The following is a 23341-nucleotide window of genomic DNA, read 5'->3' on the forward strand; positions in this document are numbered from 1 at the left end:
GTGAATGTGGTAGTCACCACTGTTGTATTGTATTTTATTATATGTACCGCATATGAGGTGTATTACGGTAAGGCCCTGCAGTACAGGTACGGGGGTAGATCCCTGCCTGCTGGCTCCGCCCAGTAGGCGGAGTATAAATGTGTGGGCTCTCCGAGCTGCAGCCATTTCGGCAGCAGCTGCGGGAGGCTACACATCTTTGCGTAATAAAGCCTCGATTACACTCTACTCTCGTCTTGTCGTAATTGATAGTGCATCACCCCGCACCTGCATCGATTTCCATGGTCAAAAACTCCAGGTCTGACTCCTGGTTGGACTGTTCGATCTCCTGCATTTCAGAGTCACTGGGTCCAGTTGTCTCACTAGGTACACCGGCAACTGCTCAGGAGGGAGGAGCATTACTGGGTTCAGAACCTGTGGTCGGTCCTTAGGTACTTGTACCACATGGCTCTGGAGATGGTCCATGTGCTGATTTGAGTCCTTCCCTTGCATTCGCACCGTATTCGAGACCGGCCCAGACCGTTTTAGCTCATTCATGGAATCCATAATGCTCCGTCATTAAAATTCTGGATGTAAATGGAGTTGCCAGTGGTGAATTCTCTCACGGGCCTGGCTCGCTGCCCTCTGGTCTATTCCTGCTGGTCGCGGATCCTGTTCCCGATATCCGGCAAAATGAGGCTCAACCACGTGTCCGAGCGACGACCATCCAAAGCTCTGCGGGCGTCACCCCATGTAGCGTGGTCCTATAGTAGAACAGGAAACAGGCGAGGTGGGTTTCTGGTGAGCCTATGGTTTGTTTTCTCACGCCCAGTTTGAATGTCTGTACGACACGTTCTGTCAACCCATTCGAGGACGGATTATAAGGCCCAGTGCAGACATAACAGACCCCAGTTTACTTCAAAAAGTCCGAAAACTCTGAACTAGCAATTGCCGTGCCGTTGTCCGACATGAGTACCTCCGGGAGTCCGTGAATACTAAAAGCCTCTCTGATCCCCTCGGTAATTGCACGTGATATAGTCATCAGCGTCCGGTGTACATCCATCCATTTTGAATGTGCGTCTACTGTGAGTAGGTGCACAGGGGATAGGATCCAGTAGCCCTGGAAAGGCACCGCAATATCTTCATGGAGACGGGACAATGGCTAGGCCGGAAATTCCCATGGGTGGTGGAGCTGCCAGGGGGAGCTTCTGATGCCCCTGGTACCGGAAACACCGTTTCACTAAATTCTCAATATCTGCATCGGTTCCAAGCCACCACAGGTTCCGGGCCAACATCTTCATTTTGGAGACCCCTGGTTGCCCGCTGTGGAAGTCCAGCATAATTGCTCCCTGGCTGCGTTCGGGAATGATCACCCGGGATGCCACAGCAGGATGCCATCCACCAGGCTGAGTTCTGTCACTATTGTGGTGCAAGTCCTCAGCTCAACCAGGAGGACATGATGCTGGGCCTTATACAGCACAATGCAGCGGTCCCTGGCCAGCAGTGGGTCCAACTGTGTCCAAGCCTTTACATGGGCCGTCGTTACAGGTAACGGGTCCAATCAATGTCAGTTTGTGACTACCTCTTTCGATGCCGCCTGCACTGACGTGCTGGTGGGTAGCTGGAGGTGGCTGAGAGTGACTGCATAGGAATCTTCGTAGGATCCTGTGCATGTTTCAAATCTACTCGCACGCCACCAGGAGATTCCAATGCTGAATGCGAGCAGATGCCACCTGGGGAATTGCCTTGAGAATTCCTTGAATAACCCCAAGTGGGGTTTATGGTCGGTATATGCTGTGAACATTTTACACCGAACACCAGTGCAAACCTTCCTTTGCTATTTGGCCGTAATTTCGCTCCGCCGTCGCCAAAGTTCATGAAGCGAATGCAATGTGTCGCTTGGTACCATGGTTCATTCCTTCTGCCAAGACGGCCACGATTCCATAGGGCGAGGCATCACACGTGAGCAACAAGGGTTTCGCCAGATCGAAGTGAGTCAGCAAATGGGAAGACGATAGTCGCCGCTTTTCGTCAAATGCTGTCTGCTGCGGTGGGTCCCAAATCCACCGCTGGCCCTTTAACTGCAGGTACAGCAGGGCCAAGACGATCAACAAGTTCGGGCTGAATGTCCCGCAATAGTTCACCAGGCCCAAAAACAAACAAGATTATGTGGGATCCTTTGGTATAGGTGCCTTCCAGAAAGCCTGAGCTTTATCATTTACTGGGTGTAGTCCATGTCTGTCAACCCTGTAGCCCAAATAGACCACCTCCTTTGTCTGGAACACACACTTTTTGTGTTGCAGGTGGGCTCCGGCCACCTTGAACCTCCACAGCGGGTCCTCCGGGTTTTTCAGATGCTCCTGGTCAGAGGAACCGGTAATCAGTACATGGTCCAGGTAAGCTGCCACTTGTGGTAATCTGTGGATGATATTTTCCACCACCCTCTGGAATATGGCACATGGTGAAGTGACCCCAGATGCATCCTGGTGTATTCATACAATCTCCTTTGTGCGTTGATGGTCACGTATTTGTGTGAGGATTGGTCCCAAACCAACTGGAGACAGACCTGGCTCATGTCGAGTTTGGTAAAAGTCCTTCCTCTGCTAAGCCTCGCATATAGATTCTCAATCTTCAGCACCGGGTAACAACCCAGAGGGGACGCTCAGTTGATTGTTATCTTGTCATCCCGAAAAGGCGAAACGGCCCGTCAGGCTCCATAACTGGCACACCACTGCAGCCCAATCTGCAAAGTGCTCCGGGAAGGTGATGCCCAGCTTCTCCAAACAGTCCAGTTCTGGTTCGGTTTCAAAGCAAAAGGAACAGGGTGGGCCCAATAATAGCATGGTTAGGCCTCTGGGTCTACTGATATCATGACGGAGGCCTGCTTGGAACACCCCCTCAACGTGCCAGAACCGCGTCCGGCCCATTGGAGTACATTCGGCATACATGCTGCCAGTCCAGCAGGAGGCGTTTTAGCCAGTCGCGCCACAGAAAATTTGGGCCTTTCACCACCACTAGTGACAGATTCGCTGACTGATGCCCGTTATTCTTGGGTACGTCCGAGGTGCCCGCGATCTCCAATACATATATGTCGCAAGCCGGGCATCGGTATATCTCAAAGCAGAGGCGCGTATCCCTGAGCGGATTTTTTCATACGTGCACAGCTGATCACTGAGACAGCAGCACCAATATCAAGTTCCATCGAATCGGAAACCCTTTGATCCGAACTGTGACCTGGATAGGCGTCAAAATTCGGTAAAGGCGATGGGCCTCCTCTGGATCGTCATCGACGAAATGAGTCATGTTCTGGGGTGGTTATCGGTGCAGCGGTGGCCAATGGGTGAGGTTTCCTGCTGGCGTCTGTCCTGTCACCTCCATCTCATCTTCTCTGACAGTCTGTCCTGTCACCTCCATCTCATCTTCTCTGACAGTCTGTCCTGTCATCTCCATCTCATCTTCTCTGACAGTCTGTCCTGTCACCTCCATCTCATCTTCTCTGACAGTCTGTCCTGTCACCTCCATCTCATCTTCTCTGACAGTCTGTCCTGTCACCTCCATCTCATCTTCTCTGACAGTCTGTCCTGTCACCTCCATCTCATCTTCTCTGACAGTCTGTCCTGTCACCTCCACCTGGTGCCGGTGCATTCGTTCCACTCATTCGGGATCTCTGGCAGGGAAGTGGTGCCGTCGGTCCTGGACCCCTGGAGTGCGCCCTCAATGGCGGGAGTCTGAAACTGCTGCATGGGAGAGGGTGCCTCATGCCCTCCTGCGCAACTGGGGTGCAGGACCAACATCCTTCAAAGCTCCTGGACACCGCGTTCTGCGCCCTCCCGGGACAAAGTTATCTCAGTCGCTTTTTTCAGGTCCAGATCATAGAACAGTACAGCACAGAACAGGCCCTTCGGCCCTCAATGTTGTGCCGAGCCATGATCACCCTACTCAAACCCACGTAACCACCCTATACCCGTAACCCAACAACCCCCCCCCCCCTTAACCTTACTTTAATTAGGACACTACGGGCAATTTAGCATGGCCAATCCACCTAACCCGCACATCTTTGGACTGTGGGAGGAAACCGGAGCACCCGGAGGAAACCCACGCACACAGGGGGAGGACGTGCAGACTCCACACAGACAGTGACCCAGCCGGGAATCGAACCTGGGACCCTGGAGCTGTGAAGCATTTATGCTAACCACCATGCTACCCTGCTGCCCCAAAGTTTCACTCAATAAATGTTCCTGGGGCACCCCGCCTCTGATCCCGCAAACTAACCGGTCTCAGAGTGCCTCTGATACTGCCGGCCTGAACTCGCGGAACTCAGCGAGTTTGTGCAACTGGCCCATAAATTCCGCTATGGATTCGTCCTGGTGTTGAGAACGCATGTGGAAATGAAAATGACGGACCATTAGTGGAGGTTTCGGGTCGAAATGATTGCCGAGCAGAGTAATGAGTTCCGCAAACTGAGGGTTGTTGGGTGAGTCGGGAAAAATGAAACTTTTGATAAAGCTATAAGTCTCCACACCGCAAACCACGAGGAGGGTCACCATCTGTGTTGTCCCCGACTATGTTATTCAAACGAAATATTGAGTCTAATCTTCAGTCTTGACGTCAAACGCTTCAATCTTACCCATTAGTGCCATATCTGCTGCCTGAGTGGAGGCCTCCCGAGGCCGAATCAAGGTGGACCAGCCCAGAGGAAATGGTGCCCCCTGCAGCTCCACTCAATCCTCATCGCCAGTGTAAAGTCTCAGGCAAGCAACCACTCGGAAGTGATGACTGTAGATAGCTTCCATTTTATTCTCCTCACTATACACCTATACACTCTTCCTACTCCCTGAAGGTTCTACCCACCCCCCGTCCACAAATGGGCTGGGGTATTTATAGCCCAGCAATCCGAGGAAAGGGGGGTGGTAGCCCCAGCCCCCTCATCTGGGTAAATTGTATTCAGGTGGGGCCATGGGGAATCTGATGTTGCAGAATCTCCTGTCAGGTAATAACAATAACTATTGAAGCAATAAGCAGCAAGATGGAATGAGATGTCCAAACAGTGCAAATAAACATATATTTATATGTGTGATAACTACATAGAATGATTGTACACCCATGCCACGAGTGTATATTCAAAGCTTCTTAATTTTCCTTGCTCTATCACTACGCCTGAGTTCACCCTCCTGCATCCACAACAGAAGTGGAGGTAGTCTGTTTACTACAATGCTCCGTTGTCTGAGATGGCTTTAGCGAGCGTCCTCAAGAGGGCAGAGACCTTAAGAATTCCGGCCTGCTAAGAGTTTCTTGCTGTGGGGCAGGTGCATCCCCCTTGGTCTGACCAGCTGGAGTTGGTAGGGTCACAGGCATAGGGCATTTGAGTGGCTGAACACCCCTAATGTCTATGAGGTGGATTGCCCCGGGTTACCCAGCTGATGCTCATCCTCCCTTTGGGTGCCCAAGGGCCCTTCCATGACTCCTTGAGGAGAAGGAGCACGTAGAGGAAGGTCCAGCCATTGCTGGAATGTAGTCTTGGCTAGAGCAATGGTGAGCAGGTCCGAGCACACATCCAACAAAAACTGCTGGATCTCGTGAGGAACTGTACTTAATTTTCTAATTAGGTACTTTACAGCCTTCTGGACTCAACATTGAGTTCAACAACTTCAGACTATGAATTATCTCCTCCATCTTGACCCCTGTCCCCTTAACCCAAGTGAATTTTAAAAAAATATATTTTTTGACCCAACACCACCCCCACCCCACAGGGCCACCTGTCACTTGTCCTTAGGTTTGCATTTGCAGAGAGCTGCCTTTTGTTCTGCTATTGACACATTGTGATATCTTAAACTTTATGCCACCATCAGCATCTTCTTTAGTCTTTAACACTATCATTAACACTCTCTTTGCCTGGTTTCCATGACACCTTTGCCAAATCTCTCCCAGTTCCCACCGATCACTGACCTTCTACTTTGCCAAAGCTTCTCCAGCCCCTTTTAAACTGTATAAAATCCAGCACTACTCACCCCATCTTTAGCTCTGAAGAAATTGTATGGACTTAAAACCTTAACTCTGTTTCTCTCTCCAAGATGTTGCCAGACCTGAATGGATTGTGAGGTTCGATGAAACAGCAGGTCGTACGCTGCTAATTCAATGGCTAGTAACCGACCTTCTCCCTCCCCAATGCCTGACCACCATGTACAAGGTGTAAGTCAGGAGTGTGACTCTCCGTTCGAACCTGGCTCTGGGTCACTGTCTATGTGAAGTTTGCACAACATCCCCATGTTTGCGTGGGTTTCGCACCCATAAACCCAAAAGATGTGCAGGGTAGGTGGATTGGCCATGCTAAATTGCCCCTCAATTGGAAAAAAATGAATTGGGTACTCTAAATTTAAAAAAAAAGAGTGTGACGCTCCAGTAGCCTGCATGCTCCAGAAAGACTTAACAAACTAGACAGCATCCAGGGCAAAGTAGCGAGCTTGATTGGCACCCTATCCATCCTCTTCAACATTCAGCCCCTCCAGCACCAACGCTGATTGCAGCAATTCACCAAGGCTCCTTTGATTACCCACACATTCTACCAGTTGAGGGCAAGGGCAGCAGGCACATGGGACAGCAACACCTACACATTGCCCTCCCCTCCACCCCCCATGGCTGCCCTTTCACTGTGGCTATCCCTTGACGGTGGCTGCCTCCCTAACAGCACAACACATTTACCTGCAGCGGTTCACAAAGGCAACACTCACCACCTTCTCAAGGCATTTAGGTATGGGCAACAAAAAGTTCTGGCCTTGATAATGATGCCCACTCCCATTCCAGGATTGCAGAATGAGTGGTGGTGTGAGTTTGGAGTGAGTAAACAGTTGACTTACCCAGTGAAACATATTAGATTATTGACTTGTTTCCTGCACTGCAGGGCATTCCTCCTATGGATCCGCAGATGCTAATCACCTTCCCAACCTCTTTCCAGGCCACCATGGTACGTCAGGAGGACCTCTTGCTACCATTCCTTGGAAAGAGGATGTCCCATTTTCCTCAACGGCCTGGAGGAGTTGGTCCAGGAAGGCCTCACTAAATTATGGGGCCAGACCTTGCTGCCTCCTGCTGCATATCTTCTTGCAAGTCTACTGGTTATGTTAATGATTGGACCTCAGGGAGTCTTTTAAATATGGTACCTGTACATGTCAATGGGGCATATGACTTCCTGCCTACCACGCCATCAGACTCAACATGAACTGCGTGCATGCATGAATAATGAGAGGGCAACATGGGGGCGCAGTGGTTAGCACTGCTGCATCATGGCGCCGAGATCCTAGGTTCGATCCCAGCTCTGGGTCACTGTCTGTGTAGAGTTTGCACATTCTCCCCGTGTTTGCGTGGGTTTTGCCCACCCAAAGATGTGCAGGGTAGGTGGATTGGCCATGCCAAATTGCCCCTTGATTGGAAAAAATGAATTCGGTACTCTAAATTTTTTTTTTAAATGCATGAACAATGAAGCGAGTAGCGCAAGATTGCACATAATAGCCCACCACATTCAACAGCGGGAAACATTCCAACTTCCCACTCTCGCCACGGAACTTTGTCCCAGAATGGGAAATTCTCCCATTATATTCTGAGCTAATGGCTGCAAGTGTTGAATCAAGTGATGTTGCTGTGTCTTCATTATCATTCTATTCTCGGGTTTCCTCCGGTGCCCGGTGAGGTTGAATGCTTTGGGTATCTGGCAGGAAAAAAGGGTACGATTGTGTTATGGGGATGGGTAGGATCTGAGAAACACGATTAGTTATGAGGATACTGTGAAACTCAATAGATTCATCTTCACACTGGCTATGGTCTCAATGACGCCCATCCCAGTAATGGGCAGCACTGTCTCATCCATGAGAATTGGTTCATGTAGAATCTGTTCCTGCCATTTAACCCTTGCTGCCTCTAGTTGTGCACCTTGTCAGTGAGAGTGAGATAGATGTGTCAGCGAGTGACGTAAAACCTGTTTGGATGATGTGGCTATCATGGCCAATAGCTGACGGTAGATGCAAGCTGTGAGATGTAGGTGTGAGGCTTGCAACAGTGTGAAGTGTGTGAGAATATTCCCGATTGATTGATTCTACCCAGCACCTATTCCAGCCACAATGGAACTTCCCTTTAAGATGTACAATGTAGCTTTAAACAAGGCCGGCTAGTTGTAAATAGTGTTTGAAACATTTATTTTTGCCCCCCTGCTGATATAAAATTATTGAATGATTACAGTGCACAAGGAGGCTATTTGACAGGTTGTGCCCGAGCTGGCTCTCCGCAACAGCTTCTCAGCTCATTCCATTCTCCTGCCTTCCCCTCATAGCCCTGTGATTTTTTTCTCTTCTGAACATCTACAGCCAATGGACAGTGTAATTAGCGTTTGCTCCGAGCGAAAATTATTACAGTGCACTGTTCATGGGAAATTGGCATTTCATGTCAATGCATATGGGCTAATCACACATCCTTGTGCCCGTATCCAGGACTTTATCAAAGTTAAGTTCCATTGTCTTCCAGCTGTAATGTCAAGTTGTGGGCTTATCTGTCCTTTCTGAAAGAAAAACAAGTTGGTTCTCCTGTGTCCTGGCTATCAATGACAACCAATGATATCTAAAACAGAGAAATTATTACTCATCTCATTGCCGTTTTCAGGACCCTGCTGTGTGCCAATTACCTGCCATATTTCCCTCCTTAACAAGGACAATTGCAATCCTAGAGCAATTAACTGGTTGTCATATTTTTGGGACATCCTGAGGATCTGACAGGTGCTACATAAAGATGGACAGCACGGTAGCACAGTGGTTAACACTTGGCTTCACAGCTCCAGGGTCCCAGGTTCTGTGTGGAGTGTGCACGTTCTCTGAGTGTCTGTGTGGGTTTCCTCCGGGTGCTCCGGTTTCCTCCCACAAGTCCCAAAAGACGTGCTGTTAGGCAATTTGGACATTCTGAATTCTCCCTCTGTGTACCAGAATATGGCGACTAGACGCTTTCCACAGTAACTTCATTTCAATGTAAGCCTACTTGTGACATTAAAGATTACTGAATGAAATAATTGCAAGTTTTATATTCATTCTGGCCAAACGTAAGTGTATTCACACAACGGGATTTAGCATCTTAGAGATTAAGCTTCCCACCAGTTACCATTGCAGTTATAATACAAATACCTTAAATGCTCAATCCAAACCCCATTCATTCTTCATTTGAGTAGCAGGATCAGAAGGAAAGTGCAGCAAGTATGATTCCTGATCGAATGATCCTGACAAAAGAGCGGCGTTCATAGGAAGCATTGGTCAGAATACTGTGAACTTTCATTTTCCATTTCTTTTTAAATTATTGGGGAATTGGGTAAATTTGTGGTTATCATCCCAGAACACAGTGATCTTCAGCAGTATTTGTTTTATAAAAACAATTCTGGACGGGATTCCCCCTCGGCCGACTCCAAAATTGGGAAAGGCGATTTGACGGAGAATCAGATTTGATGGCGAAATTGTGAAGGATGCCGGGTTCATGCCAAATCGCAAATCTCCGGTGCATCGACAGCGGCTCCAATGCATTCCACTCAGCACGTACAGTAAACGCCGTTTGCATATCATTAGCTGGCTCCACCTGGTGCAAAGGAGGTGCCGCATGAGGACTGTGTGTACCGGCAGCGCTTGTCATTCGAGGACCTGCCAGAGCGGGCATGCCGTCAGAGACTCCGGCTGAGCAGGCGGACCGTCCAGCAGATCTGCCAGATCATGGCACCACTTGGCACTGCGGGAAAATGAGGGTCACACCCATTCCTAGTGCCCGTCTAGGTGAGGATCACCCGGTACCTCTATCCCATGGGGTCCTTCCAGTCGTAGAGTGGGAACCTGTCCGAGATCTCACAGGTGCATCCACAAAGTCACTGACCTATATGCCCAGTCAGCAAAATACATCAATTTCAATTGGACCAGCCCAGGCAGCAGGGTACGTTGCCATCGCCAAGACGCCCCGGATCCAGCAGGCCATTGACAGGATGCATGTTGCCCTATGAGCACCTGCAAATGACAGGCTGCTCTTCACAAACCAAAAGGGGTTCCACTTGATGAACATGCAGCTGGTGTGTGACCATCAGATGCGCATCATGCACGTCTGTGCCCGATACTCGGGCAGTGTGCACCACACCTTCATCCTGGCACATTCAAAGGTTCCTGGCCTCTTAGAGGTGTCCCCCTGGATAGAGGGTTGGCTTATGGGTGTTTCCACTGCGGTGATGGCTGATGAAGCCCATCAGGAGGCTACATACTGATGTGGAGACCCGCTACAACAACGTGCATGCGGTAACCAGACGTGATCAAGCGGTGCTTCGGCATCATGAAGATGCGATTCAGGTGCTCAACCACCCTGGAGGGGCCCTGCAGTATAGCGCTGGGAGGGCCGCCTGCATTGTGGTGATCTGAAGCGTCCTCCAGAACATCATGTAGCAAAGGGGGCAACGTGCTGGAGGAGGATGAACGCCAGTGCTTGCCCAACGAGGAGGATGTGCAGGAGGTCGATGGGAGATAGCATAGGGTGGCCAGACAGGCATGGGAGGTCACACAACTTGTGTGCCAGGGCCAAAGTGTATGGGACGCTCTAATCTCCTCCAGGTTCACTGACTAGGTTGGGGGGGGGGGGGGGGGGGCAAGGGCACCCAGTCATGGCGGCCAGTATGGATGCTGGCATGCGATACAGGCTGGGGGTTTGGCAGCCTCCCCCCAGGTAAATGGGGGGGGTTACCGGTGTGTGGGACGGGGTTGATGCAAGGGGCACAGTGCTGGCTACTCACCCTAGCTGTCCTGACGATGGCGTGTAGTTTCCTCTGGTACTGCTGACTGTACCGGACAGTGTTCCTCACGGTGCTGACAACCTTTGTCACCTATGCCTAGTCATGGCGGCGGTTGACAGTCTCTTTCTCTGGCCAGGGTACAGGGTGGCCCGCCTCTCCTCCACGACGTCGAGCAGGGTCTCGAGCTCGGCGTCGGTGAACCTCAGTGCCGGTCTCCTCGCTGGCATCTTGTTGGCTAGGATGGTGTGCGAGGGGAGTGACACATGTATATGCGGCTGCATTTTGTCAGCGTTCTGAGTATCCCGCACTATTTTTCATTGGAATCGATTGTGTTCCACGGGGCACCGGTGCTAGCCCTTAAATGACACTGAATCAGCCCAGGTGCGGCACCAGTATTGCTGCTGTGAAAGTCCACAAATCCTGCCCCGGCGTCAACAAAGGATTGTGCCGTCGGTGCTCCAGCTGAACATTTCCAACGGGACAGACTGGAAAGTATTGAGGAAGCGCACGCATGGATCGAACACCTGCTGCGGGATTCTCGACAGGATCCTCCGTTACGCCGGCAGCAAATCCACGGTTTCCTGACGGAATGGGATGGCCACAGTGGGGAAACACATTGGCCGCCTGCCAGAATGGAGAATCCCGCTGCCGGCGGGGGTGCATGGTGCCAGAAAATGGCCGATGGGATGGAGAATCCCGCTGCCGGCGGGGACGCATGGTGCCAGAAAATGGCCGATGGGATGGAGAATCCCGCTGCCGGCGGGGGCGCATGGTGCCAGAAAATGGCCGATGGGATGGAGAATCCCGCTGCCGGCGGGGGCGCATGGTGCCAGAAAATGGCCGATGGGATGGAGAATCCCGCTGCCGGCGGGGGCACATGGTGCCAGAAAATGGCCGATGGGATGGAGAATCCCGCTGCCGGCGGGCACGCATGGTGCCAGAAAATGGCCGATGGGATGGAGAATCCTGCCCTACACTTTTTTCAGAAAATACTTCATACCCAGTGGTTTAAAATAAAGACGTTACTGTTGGCCCTCCATTCAGACTGGGGTAAAGGAGTTTAGTATGCTAATGCTCAAATAACCTCAATGTAGTGCACACATTTCACATTCTAACATTTTGAAAAGGGGCAGATTTTAAGGTCTTCCCCTGTTGGAAATAAAGTGATGGTGACCCAAAAATGGTGAGGAATAACCTTCCACCCTTTCCTGTCGTCACTATGATCAGGATAATCTTTGGCACGGCCTCTCACTGTCAGGGAGGCAGTGGGGTAATGCTACTGTCGCTGGGTTAGAAATTCAAAGAGCCAGAGTCATCTTCTGGGGACCCAGGTTTGAATCCTGCCAAAATCTGGAATGAAAAGTCTAAAGATGATCCTGAGGCCATTGTGAATTTCTGCGAAACCCATCTGATTCAGCAATGTCCTTTTGAGAAGGAAGTCTGTTTTGCTTACCTGGTCTGGCCGACATGTGATTCCAGATCCACAGCAATGTGGTTGAAAAAAAAACATGCCTTGGACCCACATGCCTTGGACCCTGTTGGAATTTTAGGACATGCTGAGTAGTGTATAGAATGTGTAGGGTGGGCCAGTATCACTGCACAGTCCTGCAGACTAAATCTTTAATTATGTTTGGGACCTGGAAGAAGTGTTGTGCGCCACTGGTCTCCACAATAGCAGGTTGGGCTGCCGCCACTCTGGACCTACCCTTTCTGTGTTTGCTGAGTATATTCACACAAACCTGCCCAGAGACTGTCAAAGCCACCCAATATTGTGATGACTCATAGCAGCAATTTTTTTCAGACATGCATACTTTCCTCCTACACTCCACGAGCTCAAACTAATTAACATAATCTTCTAAGTGGACTGGCAGCTGACTGGCTGTGGAAAAGGTACCCCAATATTTCTCAATATCTTTCCCTTTTTAAACTGTTAAGTTCATGTACAAAATGACAACAAGCTGACACTAAAATACAGCTGAAGAGCTTATCTATGGGGCACGTAAGATATCACAGAGTTGTTACAGAGCAGGAGACAATTTGCACCAGGATAGCTACACCGGCTCTCCAGACAAGCATCAAGACTTTGTGCCAATCCCCTGCCTTTTGGAGAAGGTGATCGCAGAGTATCCAAGAAGGCGGTAGTGAGAAGTAATTGAGGAAGGTTCTGGGAGAATGCGGCTCACTTACCATGGGCGAAATTCTCCGACCCCCTGCAGGGTCGGAGAATCGCCCGGTGCCGCCGAAAATCCCACCCCCGCCGTGGCAAAAATTCACCGCCACCCGGGAATTGGCGGGGGCGGGAAACACCACCCGCCGATCGACGAGCCCCCTGTGGCGATTCTCCGGCCAGTAATAGGCCGAAGCCCCGCCGCTGGGAGGCCTCTCCCGCCGCCGTGGTTTGAACCACCTCTGGTGGCGGCGGGATCGGCGGCGTGAGCGGGCCCCCGGGGTCCTGGGGGGGCGCGGGACGATCGGACCCCGGGGGGTGCCCCCACGGTGGCCAGGCCTGCGATCGGGGCCCACCGATCGTCGGGCTGGCCAGTGGCGTGGGGGCACTCTTTTTCTTCCGCCGCCGCCACGGCCTCCACCATGGCGGAGGCGGAAGAGAATCCCCCGGTGTGCATGCGCCGGTGGTGACGTCAGTGCCAGCTGACGCACCGGCGCATGCGTGAACCGGCGTAGGCCTTTCGGCCAGCCCTGGCGCCGGGCGTCAAAGGCCGTTGGTGCCGGTTTTTGGCGCCAGTCGGCGTGGTGCCAACCACTCCGGCGCGGGCCTAGCCCCTCAATGTGAGGGTTTGGCCCCTAAAGGTGCAGAGAATTCCGCACCTTTGGGGAGGCCCGACGCCCGAGTGGTTGGCGCCACTCCGCTACGCCGGGACCCCCCACCCCACCGGGTAGGGGAGAATCCCGCCCCATATCTGAGAAGGCGATCGCAGAATATCCAACAGAGGGTGATAGTGGGGAGCAACTGAGGAGGATTCAGGGAGAAGTGAAGAGAGAGAGACTGTTAGATAAATGTGTGTGTCTTAGAAACAGCAGAGGTGGCTTCTGGTGGCGGGTGGTGGGATGGGGGGGGGGGGGGGGGGGGTAGCTCTCCCTCTGGAAATGTGGCATTTAGCATGGAAAAAGGCCACTATGCTAGCAATCTCCCTCCCCGCCCACCCTCCTCCAAGATCATCACAGACACGCAGAGATGCCCTCAAACCATCCCAAGGGGCCGAAGATGTGGTAAAACGAGAAGAAAAGGAAAGTCAGAGGGGTAGACACATGGAGCGAGGTAGAGCTGGACATAGCTGACCGAGGTGGGTCACTGACACACATGCCGGACTGCCTGTCACTAAGTCAGTGGATGGAGTTCCTAACACAGGAACTCGTGAAGCACAGGGACGCAATGAAGCTGGAAATGATGGTGACCGTGGAGGCAGCAGTCGCAGATGCCCATGCCCCCTGCAAGGAGGCGCTGGAAAAAGCGGAGCTGTGATTGGAGGCACAGGAAGCGATGGTACGGGAGCTCAAAAAGGCAGTGACCAACCAAGGGGACTGAATTGCCTCATTTGAAGCGAAGGTGGCAAGTTTGGTGGCAACCCAGGGAACGGTCAAGTGGACAACCAGGAGAACCGATCGTGCCGCCAGAACCTCTGCATGGTGGGCCTGCCGGACGGCATCGAAGGCTGAAACCCTATGGTGTACGTGGCTCAGATGCTGGACGAGCTGGTCTAGAGGAAACCATCCCCTGCCTCCAGAAATAGACAGGTCACTCTGGCTGTGGCCAAAAACAGAAGAGCCAGCACGGTCCATCATTGCTCAGCTACACAGGTTCCAAGATAGAGAGCGGACCCTGAACTGGGCAAGACACACGTGATTCTGTAACTGGGAAGGGCACTCGAGCTGTGTGTATCAGAGCATGGAGGGCAGATCTGGCCAAACGCTGAGCCGAATTTAACGCAGCCAAGGCACAAAAGCAAGGTACGGTGTGGGATGCTGTACCCGGCCAAGCTGTGGGTAACAGTCCAGGGTAAGGAACATTGTTTTACCGCACCGGCCGTAGCAGATGAGTTTGTGCATAGGCATGGACTTGGAAAGCAGCAGCAACAACAATGAGAACAAACTTTAATGAACAATTGCGGGTGATCAAGTTGCCTCACTTTCAAACCAATGTAAATCCCTGGAAGGAGGAGGAGAGGGCAAAAAGGTGCAGAAACGAGAGAGGAAAGTGGGGTGGGGGGGGAAGCAACAGGCATGGGGAGGTACATATTGCTCCCGAGGGTGGGGGGGGGGGGGGGGGCACCACACTACTCAGCAGGCTAGCACAGAGAAGTCTGGAGGGGGAGGGGGGCACACAGCTCCCAACAGGGAGGTTATGCCTGGAAGAAGGGAGGGGGGCAAAACTCCAGGCATAGCAGACGAAGAGGGGAAACGGGGGGAGAGGATGGGGAAAGGACCACAGGAGCACGGGTAAGGGAAATGAGAGGTGCAGAAATCGGAGGGTAGTGTGGGGGGGGGGGGGGGGGGGGCGAAGGAGGTAGGGCAGAATGCTGGTTACTGCAGGTCACAAATGGCGACAGCAGGAACAAGGGCACAGAGAACGTCCATCTTGGATGGCCCCCAAACAAAGGGAGGCCTCACAGTGCAGGGGCACACCTATGAGGCAAGTATGGTTGACCTCACAGGAGAGGGGGGGGGGGGGGGGGGGAGAAAGAAAAAAACCCATCTAGAAAGTCACCTGGAACGTCAGGAGACTTAATGGCCTGGTGAAATGATCCAGTCTTCGCCCATCTGATAAATCTGAAGGCCAAAGTAATCTTCATCCAAGAGACACACCTGAGGGAGAAGGACCAAATGAGGGTAACAAAGAGCTGGGTAGGGCAGACATACTAATTATGTTATGGGACGAGTTCTAGAGTGGTAGCCATACTGCTCAGGGGCTGGTTTAGCTCACCAGGCTAAATCGCTGGCTTTTAAAGCAGACCAAGCAGGCCAGCAGCACGGTTCGATTCCCGTACCAGCCTCCCCGGACAGGCGCCGGAATGTGGCGACTAGGGGCTTTTCACAGTAACTTCATTGAAGCCTACTCGTGACAATAAACGATTTTCATTTCATTTCATTTCAATAAGAGGATGACATTCTCGACGACAAAGATGGTTATGGACCTAGGGGGACGTTATGTCATGATTAATGGTGCCCTGAAAGTGGTACCAGTGGTGCTTGTAAATATGTACGCCCCCATCTGGGATGACACAGACTTTATAAAAAAAACCATGGCAGTAATCCCTCACATAGACTCCCACTGACTCATTATTGGGGTGGAACTTTACAGGACTCACTGACAGACAGATCCAGGCTCAAATCAGCAAAACAGTCAAGCACGGAACGGGAACTAAATCTGCTTTGGACAAGCACGGAACGGGAACTAAAAGCCTTTTAGGAGCAGAAGGGCAGTGGACCCATGGAGGTTCACATACCCAAGGGAAAAGAGTTCTCGTTCTTCTCCCAGGTCCACAGGGTCCACTCTAGGATCGACTTCTCAGTAGTGGGGAAATCAGTACTTCCAGAGATCGTAGGAGCGGAGTATTCTGCAACAGTAATCTCCAACCACGCTCCACATTATCTGGATGTGAGGTTGGAGATGGGTGGGTGGACACAGCCCTCCTCGCCGACAAGATGTTCTGGGAGTGGATATCACAAGCATCAACGGTTATGTAACCTGAATGTTCAGGGAGGCACTGAAGGTAGTGATAAGGGGGGACATTATTGTGTGCAGAGACCAACAGCTGATTGACACTATAGTGGAGGTGGATCAGCCGTACTCCCCGACCCCGTATGTGGAACTACTTGCGGAGAGGAAAAAGCTACAAATGGACTTTGACCTGGTCTCCACGGGGAAAGCAGTGCACAGCTCCTCCAGAGGGTACATTTTACGAGCATGGAGACAAGGCCAGCCACCTGCTGGCTTACCAGCTGAGGAAGCAGGCAGTCGTGAGGAAAATAGTTCAGGTGAAGGATAGGAACGGCACCAGAGGAGATTAATGAAGCCTTTGCTACCTTCTACTGAGAGCTGTACACTTCCGAGCCCTCAGAGGGAGACTCAAAGATTAAGCAGTTGCTTGACGGACTCGTCATGCTAGTTGTGTGGGAGGAAGGGAGAGGGGGCTTGGAAGCATCATTAGAACTGAGGGAAGTTATGGAGAGCATCAGCTCCATGCAGACAGGGAAAGTGCTGGGGCCGCATGGATTCCTCGCGGACTTCTAGAAAAACATAGTGCCAGCACTGGCCCCGCATCTGCAGAAGATTCCCTGACTCGTTATCAAGGGGAACTCTGTCTTCAAGGGTAATACTGGCTCAGGCCTCAAATTCACTGAACCCAAAAAAGACAAAGACCTGATAGAGTGCGGGTCTCACTCCTTAATAATGACTCCAAGATCCTGGCGAAGGCCTTGGCTAGGTGGCTGGAGACCGGAATACCAGAGGTAATTGCGGTAGATCAGACGGGCTTTGTCAAGGGCAGCCAATTAACAGCGAACATCAGTCAACTACTGAACGCAATCATGACCCCCATCTGGGGAGGTGATCATCTCCCTGGATGCAGAAAAGTCCTTTGACAGAGTCGAATGGAAGTATCTCATAGAGGTACTGGAATGGTTTTGGTTTGGCCCAGGGTACACCTCGTGGTTGAAACTAATGTACAGTGCTTCCAAGGCGAGCATACGGACAAACACCACCAGCTCTGAATAGTTCCAGCTGCACAGACGCAGATCCTCTATACTCTCAGTGTAGACAGCAAGCTGAATGTTGATCTTGTTAATAAAATGGATTCTGGTGAAGGAACATCTGCCTCCGTGGACTTATTACACACCTGCCCCCCCCAAAAAAACACCAAGATTAATTTCTCAGTTGTGCCGATTAATGTCTTGGGGATGAAGACCAGGAGGGATTTGAACTGGAAGAGGAACCTGGGCAGCACGTTCATCTTAATGATCTGCACTCTCCCACCAGGGAGCGTGGGAGTGAGCCCCACCTCAGCAGGGCGCTTTTAACTTTCCACCAGACTTGTCAGATTCCATTTGTGGATCCGTGTACAACCAGGTGCATTCAGTTTGCTGTCTGCACTGGGAGAGCAGAGGACCTGACACTCCCTATTATATACAAATAAGAGGTTCTCTGATTGGCCGACTAATCAGGGAACCCGTCTTCCAATTGGCTAATCTCAAAGGCCTGGTCTAAGTCATTACAGAGGGGAATAACCCGAGGATCAGAAAAAAGGTCCTGCAAAGAAGGAGAAAGGTAGAAGGCCTGGCTCTCCCAAACCTCCAGTTCGACCACTCGGCAGCCATCGTGGAAAGGGTAGGGGATTGGTCAAGGACCAGAGAGCAGAATGGGTCAAAATGAAGAAGAGATCCTTCACAGGGACATCCCTCAGAGCACTGGCCACGTCTGCACTCCCATCCCCCCCCAACCAAATACTCAACAGGTCCAGTGGTAATTGTCATACTTTGAACGTGGAACCAAATGCACCATCACTTTGGGCTAACCGAGATGTCCACCATGACCCCCATCGACAAAAACCAAAAGTTCACCCCCGTGACAATGAACGCCTCCTTCAAAAAGAGGAGACAGGACGAGGGGACACTGATGGTTAAAGACGTGTACATAAAGGGCAGTGTAATGACCTTGGGGAGGTAACAGACAAGTTCTACTCCCAAAAGGGAACAAACTCAGATATAACTAAGACCAAAATGTGCTCTGCAAAGAAACTACGACATTCCCCCAAATACCGGGACGCACACTAATGCACAGGCTACTGACTACAGACGAACTAGGAGAGAACTGTGCAGTCCTGTACGGGCGACTGGAGGAGGTATGCTTACCCCTGGATGAGACAAGAAGGAAGTGGTGGGAAGAACTAGGCAAGGAGATAGGGGATGGACCCTGGATCAAAACATTGAATCATAGAATCATAGTGATGCAGTGGTTAGCACTGCTGCCCCACAGCTCCAGGGTCCCAGGTTCAATTCGGCCTTGGGTGACTGTCTGTGTGGAGTTTGCATGTTCTTCCTGTGTCTGGTTGGGTTTCCTCTAGATGCTCCAGTTTCCTTCCACAGTCCAAAGATGTGCAGATTAGGTGGATTGGCCATTCTAAATTGCCCCTTCATGTTCAAGGGTTAGGTAAGGTTAAGGGGATAGAGCGGGGGCATGGGCCTAGGTCGGGTGCTCTTACGGAGGATTGGTGCTGACTCGATGGGCTGAATGGCTTCCTTCTGTATTGTAGGTATTCTATGATTCTCTGATTGCACAGGACATACTTTATCTCCACATGCTAATGCAGCTAAATATGGTGCACAGGGCGCATCTCGCGGGGATGAGAATAAGCGGGTTCTCCCCGGAGGCAGAAGACAAGTGCGAACGATGACATGAAATCCCGGCCAAGCATACCCGCAAGTTCTGGGTCTGCCGCAGACTTGTCGGGTACTGGACGTCCTTCTTTGAGGCCATGTCCAGGGTTGTGGAGGTGAGTGTGGAGCCGAGCCTGCTGATGGCGGTCTTCGGGGTATCAGAACAGCCAGAGCTCTTCATGGGGAGAGGGGCAGGCTCCCTGGCCTTTGCCCCCCTGATCGCCCACCGGCAATTGGCAGCACCACCCAGGGCTGCAGTCTGGCTCTCTGACCTGGCAGAATTTCTCAGACTAGAGAAAATAAATTATGCCACCAGATGCCACCAGAGGCAGGTTCCCAAAAAATGAGGAGTCTGTTTACCAAATTGCTCCAAGATCCAGAGTTGAGTAAAGCAAGGAGAGGGAGGAAGGTGGGAAGGTGGTGGTGGTGGTGTGGGGGATGGTTTCAGGAAAAGTCATGAAATAAGGAAGAAAAAGGGAGGGGGGAATAGCACGGCAGGGGGGAGGACAGGAAGGGGGGTGATCGTAGAAGGGGGTGGATCAAAGCACCAAGTGAAAACGCAGGACAATTAGGAAAGGGATGAAGGGGGGGACGGTAGCACAGTGGTTAGCACAGTTGCTTCACAGCTCCAGGCTCCCAGATTTGATTCCTGGCTTGGGTCAGTGTTTGTACGGAGTCTGCACGTTCTCCCCGTGTCTGCGTGGGTTTCCTCCGGGTGCTCCGGTTTCCCCTCTCAGTCCAAAGATGTGCGGGTTAGATGGAATGGCCATGCTAAATTGCCCTCAGTGTCCAAAAAGGTTAGGTGGGGTTACTGGGTTACGGGGATAAGGTGGAGGTGTGGGTTTAGGTGGGGTGCTCTTTCCAAGGGCCGGGCAAGACACGATAGGCTGAATGGCCTCCTTCTGCACTGTAAATGCTATGATCTATGAACCACAAGGGATAAAGGGAAGCAAGAGAACGAGTGTACCCAGCGGACATGACCCCGTTCCCACCCAGTGGACGTGCGCTCCCCCAGCACGGCAAAACGGTGGGAGCCAACCAGGGTGAGTGCAGGCTGCAGAGCAGCGACAACCGACCACTGAGAACTTCACACAGGGACCCCCCCCACCCTGGTAGCTGCATGGAGGCTGACTCCCACGGGAGCACAGCCAGTTACTGGTGCCGGATGAACGATGGATTTACTCCGGGTTATGGCCTGGCCAAGCCAGCGCTCAATAGCAGTTTTTCTTTTTGTGTAAGCCGCTTCCTTCTGTATCTGTCTCCATATTGCGACCTCAACTTTTGTATGACAGGCCCCGCGGGCCAAGATGTATATACATTAGATAAAACTGCAGTGGTTATAAAATTCTTGACGGTACATGTTTTGTTCTTGTCTTGTTGTGTAAAGTATGTTATGAAATGTTAAAACCCGAATAAAAAATATTTTAAAAAAATTTCCCCTGCCTTTTCCCCATTCCGCTGCACATTGTTTCTATTCAAGTAATCATCAAATGCCCTGTTGAGTGCCGCGATTGAACCTGCTTCCACCTCACTTCCAGGCAGTGGATTCCAGGCCCGAACCACTCATTGTGTGAAAAGTTTGTATTTAATAAATATTCATTTTTTTAAAAATTTCAAGAAATACCCAGTCATAAAATACGTGGAACCCCAACCTGCTGCAATACATTCAAGCCAGTGAAGAGTGACATACAGTTTAGCAGATTAGAGATTATTTTATCCTTACCATCACAGGTCCTGTTATATTCAAGATTATCCGGCTCTTGATTTTTCAGCCTGCACTGAAATCTGTGCTGCCAGAACTCTTGGAACCAGGGATTACTGTCGTGGTTCTCTGGCCGCAGCTTAAGGTAGTATTCATCAAACCACACCACATCAGGAGATTGGAGTTTGATTGTTATGCCTCCAGTGGCTTCTCGCTGGTAACCATCTGTCACATCATACCTATCTGCCCAGCCATCACTGTAATAAACAAGAGATAAGCCAGTGTTAAAAGTTCATAAAAATGTATATCGATAGAGGTACAGTAACTGAAACATAACCTTTATTTACAAATACATAGCAAATAGACGGGCTTTTGATATTCACTATTAATCACATTGATTTGCATAGAAAGTACAGGCCATTCAGCCCAACTGGTCCATGCTGTTGTTTACATTTCATACTAGCTTCCTCAATCACATCAGTGTAAACTTTCTCCTCATGTGTTTGGCTGAATTCCCTTAAATGCATCTGAGCTATTTTCCCCAACTACTCTAGTGAATTTTAATTTTGACCACTTCCTGGGCATAGAACATTTACCTGAATTTCCTATTTGATAGATTAGTGATGACCTTATACCTAGCTCTGATATGCCCCACAGGCAGAAACATCTCTACATCTACACTATAAACCCATTTGTGATCTTAAAGGTTTCTATCAGGTCACCATTCAGCTACTAAAATAAAGGCAAAATACTGTTGATCTAAAATAAAAACAGCAAGTGCTGGAAACACTGAGCAGGTCTGGCAGCATCTCTGGAGAGAGAAAAACAGAATTAACTTTTCAAGTCGAATGTGACTTCTTCAGGACTGCTATTTCCAGCACTTTCTGTTTTTATTCCCCCTTAGCCTGTTTAACTTACATTTCAGTTAAATTTCCTAAGTTACAAAAGCCAGTGAAATCAATCAAAATTGTAGCAGGAAAAGAAAACTGTGAGTGAGGGAAATCTGAATTCATATGGGGAAACGTTAAATACACACAGCAGACTATTTGGAATCAGTTCTGATGAAGGGTTCATTTGAACTCAATTTTGTCCTTCAGATGCTGACTGAGCTGCTGCACATTTTCAACATGGTTCATTATTCCTTCAATTGAAATATATTTGCCTGAAATCAGGTCGTTCAAAACAAAAGCACATTTAAATTAAAATATAGGAATCTCATATGAACATTGTAGTTAGAAGAGAGAACAGGACTTTAAGCCTGCTCTGTCATTCAATAAGGTCATGCCTGATCTGATTGTAACCCCCTCGCTGCCCCTAATAACATTTCACGCTCTGGTTTATCAAGAATCTATCTAGCTCTGCCTTGAAAACATTAAAAGATTCTGCTTCCACTGCATTTTGAGGAAGGGAGTTCCACAGTCCCACCAACATCTGAGAGAGAAAAAACTCCCCTCATCTCTGTCTGAAATGGACAATCCCTTATTTTTAAACAGTGACCCCCTAGTTCAAGATTCTCCCACAGGAACAAACATCCTTTCCATGGCCACCCTTACAAGACCGCTCAGGATCTTATGGGCGCGATCTACCGGCCGCATCCTACTGGAATTGGGGCGAGCTGCGGTCGGTAGGCCCTGGGAGAGGCCTCCCCCAGGATTTGCCTCATGAGATCTTACCAGATCTCACGGTACCAGATCTTAGCCGTGCTGACACCGGATCGACCGGCCATCTGGCACCTGTCAGCCTCGCCGAGGAGAACCCAGCCAGGTTCCGTTCAGTACCAATCCCCACAAACGGGGGTCTACCTGTCAATCGGAGGCCTCTGGGTAGTCGGCATCCAGGAAGGGTGATACCCTGACACTGCTGGTGCCACCCGGGTGCCAGTCTGGCACTGCCATGGTGCCTTGGTGCCACTTCCATGCTGGTAGAGGCACTGCCAGGGTGTCAGGCTGGCATTGTGCCCGTGTCAGGGATCAGGACTGGGGTGCCCTGCCAGTATGTGGTGGGCTGCAGGGGGTTGCTTGAGGACTCTCCAACAGTTCAGTTGGGGCATTGGGGAGGTCTGGGCATCCGGGGGTCACGTCAGGGGGTGGGGGCTTCGAGAGATTGGGGTGCCATTTAAAAATGTCATCCTGATGTCTTCCTGCACTGTGGAGTTCCTCAGTACAGGAAATTACGCTAAGTGCAGCCTCCGGGGAACTTCACCGCTGGGACGTGAAAACATGACAGTGTGCTATTAGATAGCAGGGTTGCTCCCGGCACTTGTGGCACCGTGAATGACCCTGCTAACCCTGCCCAGAAAGGACTCTATTTTATTTTGTTTAGATCGTGCCCTCTATGATTCAATCAAGTCGCCTTTTACTCTTCTGTATCCAGCCATACAAGCCTAGTCTGTACAATCTTTCCTCGTAAGACAACCCCTCTATTCCTGTTATTAGCTTAGTAAACTACTTTGAACTGTTTTGAGTGCATTTACATTCATCCTTAAA

At 50.7% G+C, this 23341-nt stretch overlaps 1 protein-coding gene across 5 annotated transcripts in view; it reads right to left on the reverse strand.

Moving 5' to 3' along the window:
• grm5b (glutamate receptor, metabotropic 5b) overlaps positions 1–23341 on the reverse strand; it is a 772206-nt gene that overhangs the window by 222032 nt on the left and 526833 nt on the right. For all 5 annotated transcript variants that reach the window (XM_038818171.1, XM_038818170.1, XM_038818168.1 and 2 more), the window contains one exon: positions 20877–21112. In XM_038818171.1, coding sequence (XP_038674099.1) covers positions 20877–21112 — 236 coding nt within the window. The remainder of the gene's footprint in view (positions 1–20876; positions 21113–23341) is intronic.

The sequence above is a fragment of the Scyliorhinus canicula genome, chromosome 14, assembly GCF_902713615.1.
Source record: "Scyliorhinus canicula chromosome 14, sScyCan1.1, whole genome shotgun sequence".
Taxonomy (NCBI): domain Eukaryota; kingdom Metazoa; phylum Chordata; class Chondrichthyes; order Carcharhiniformes; family Scyliorhinidae; genus Scyliorhinus; species Scyliorhinus canicula.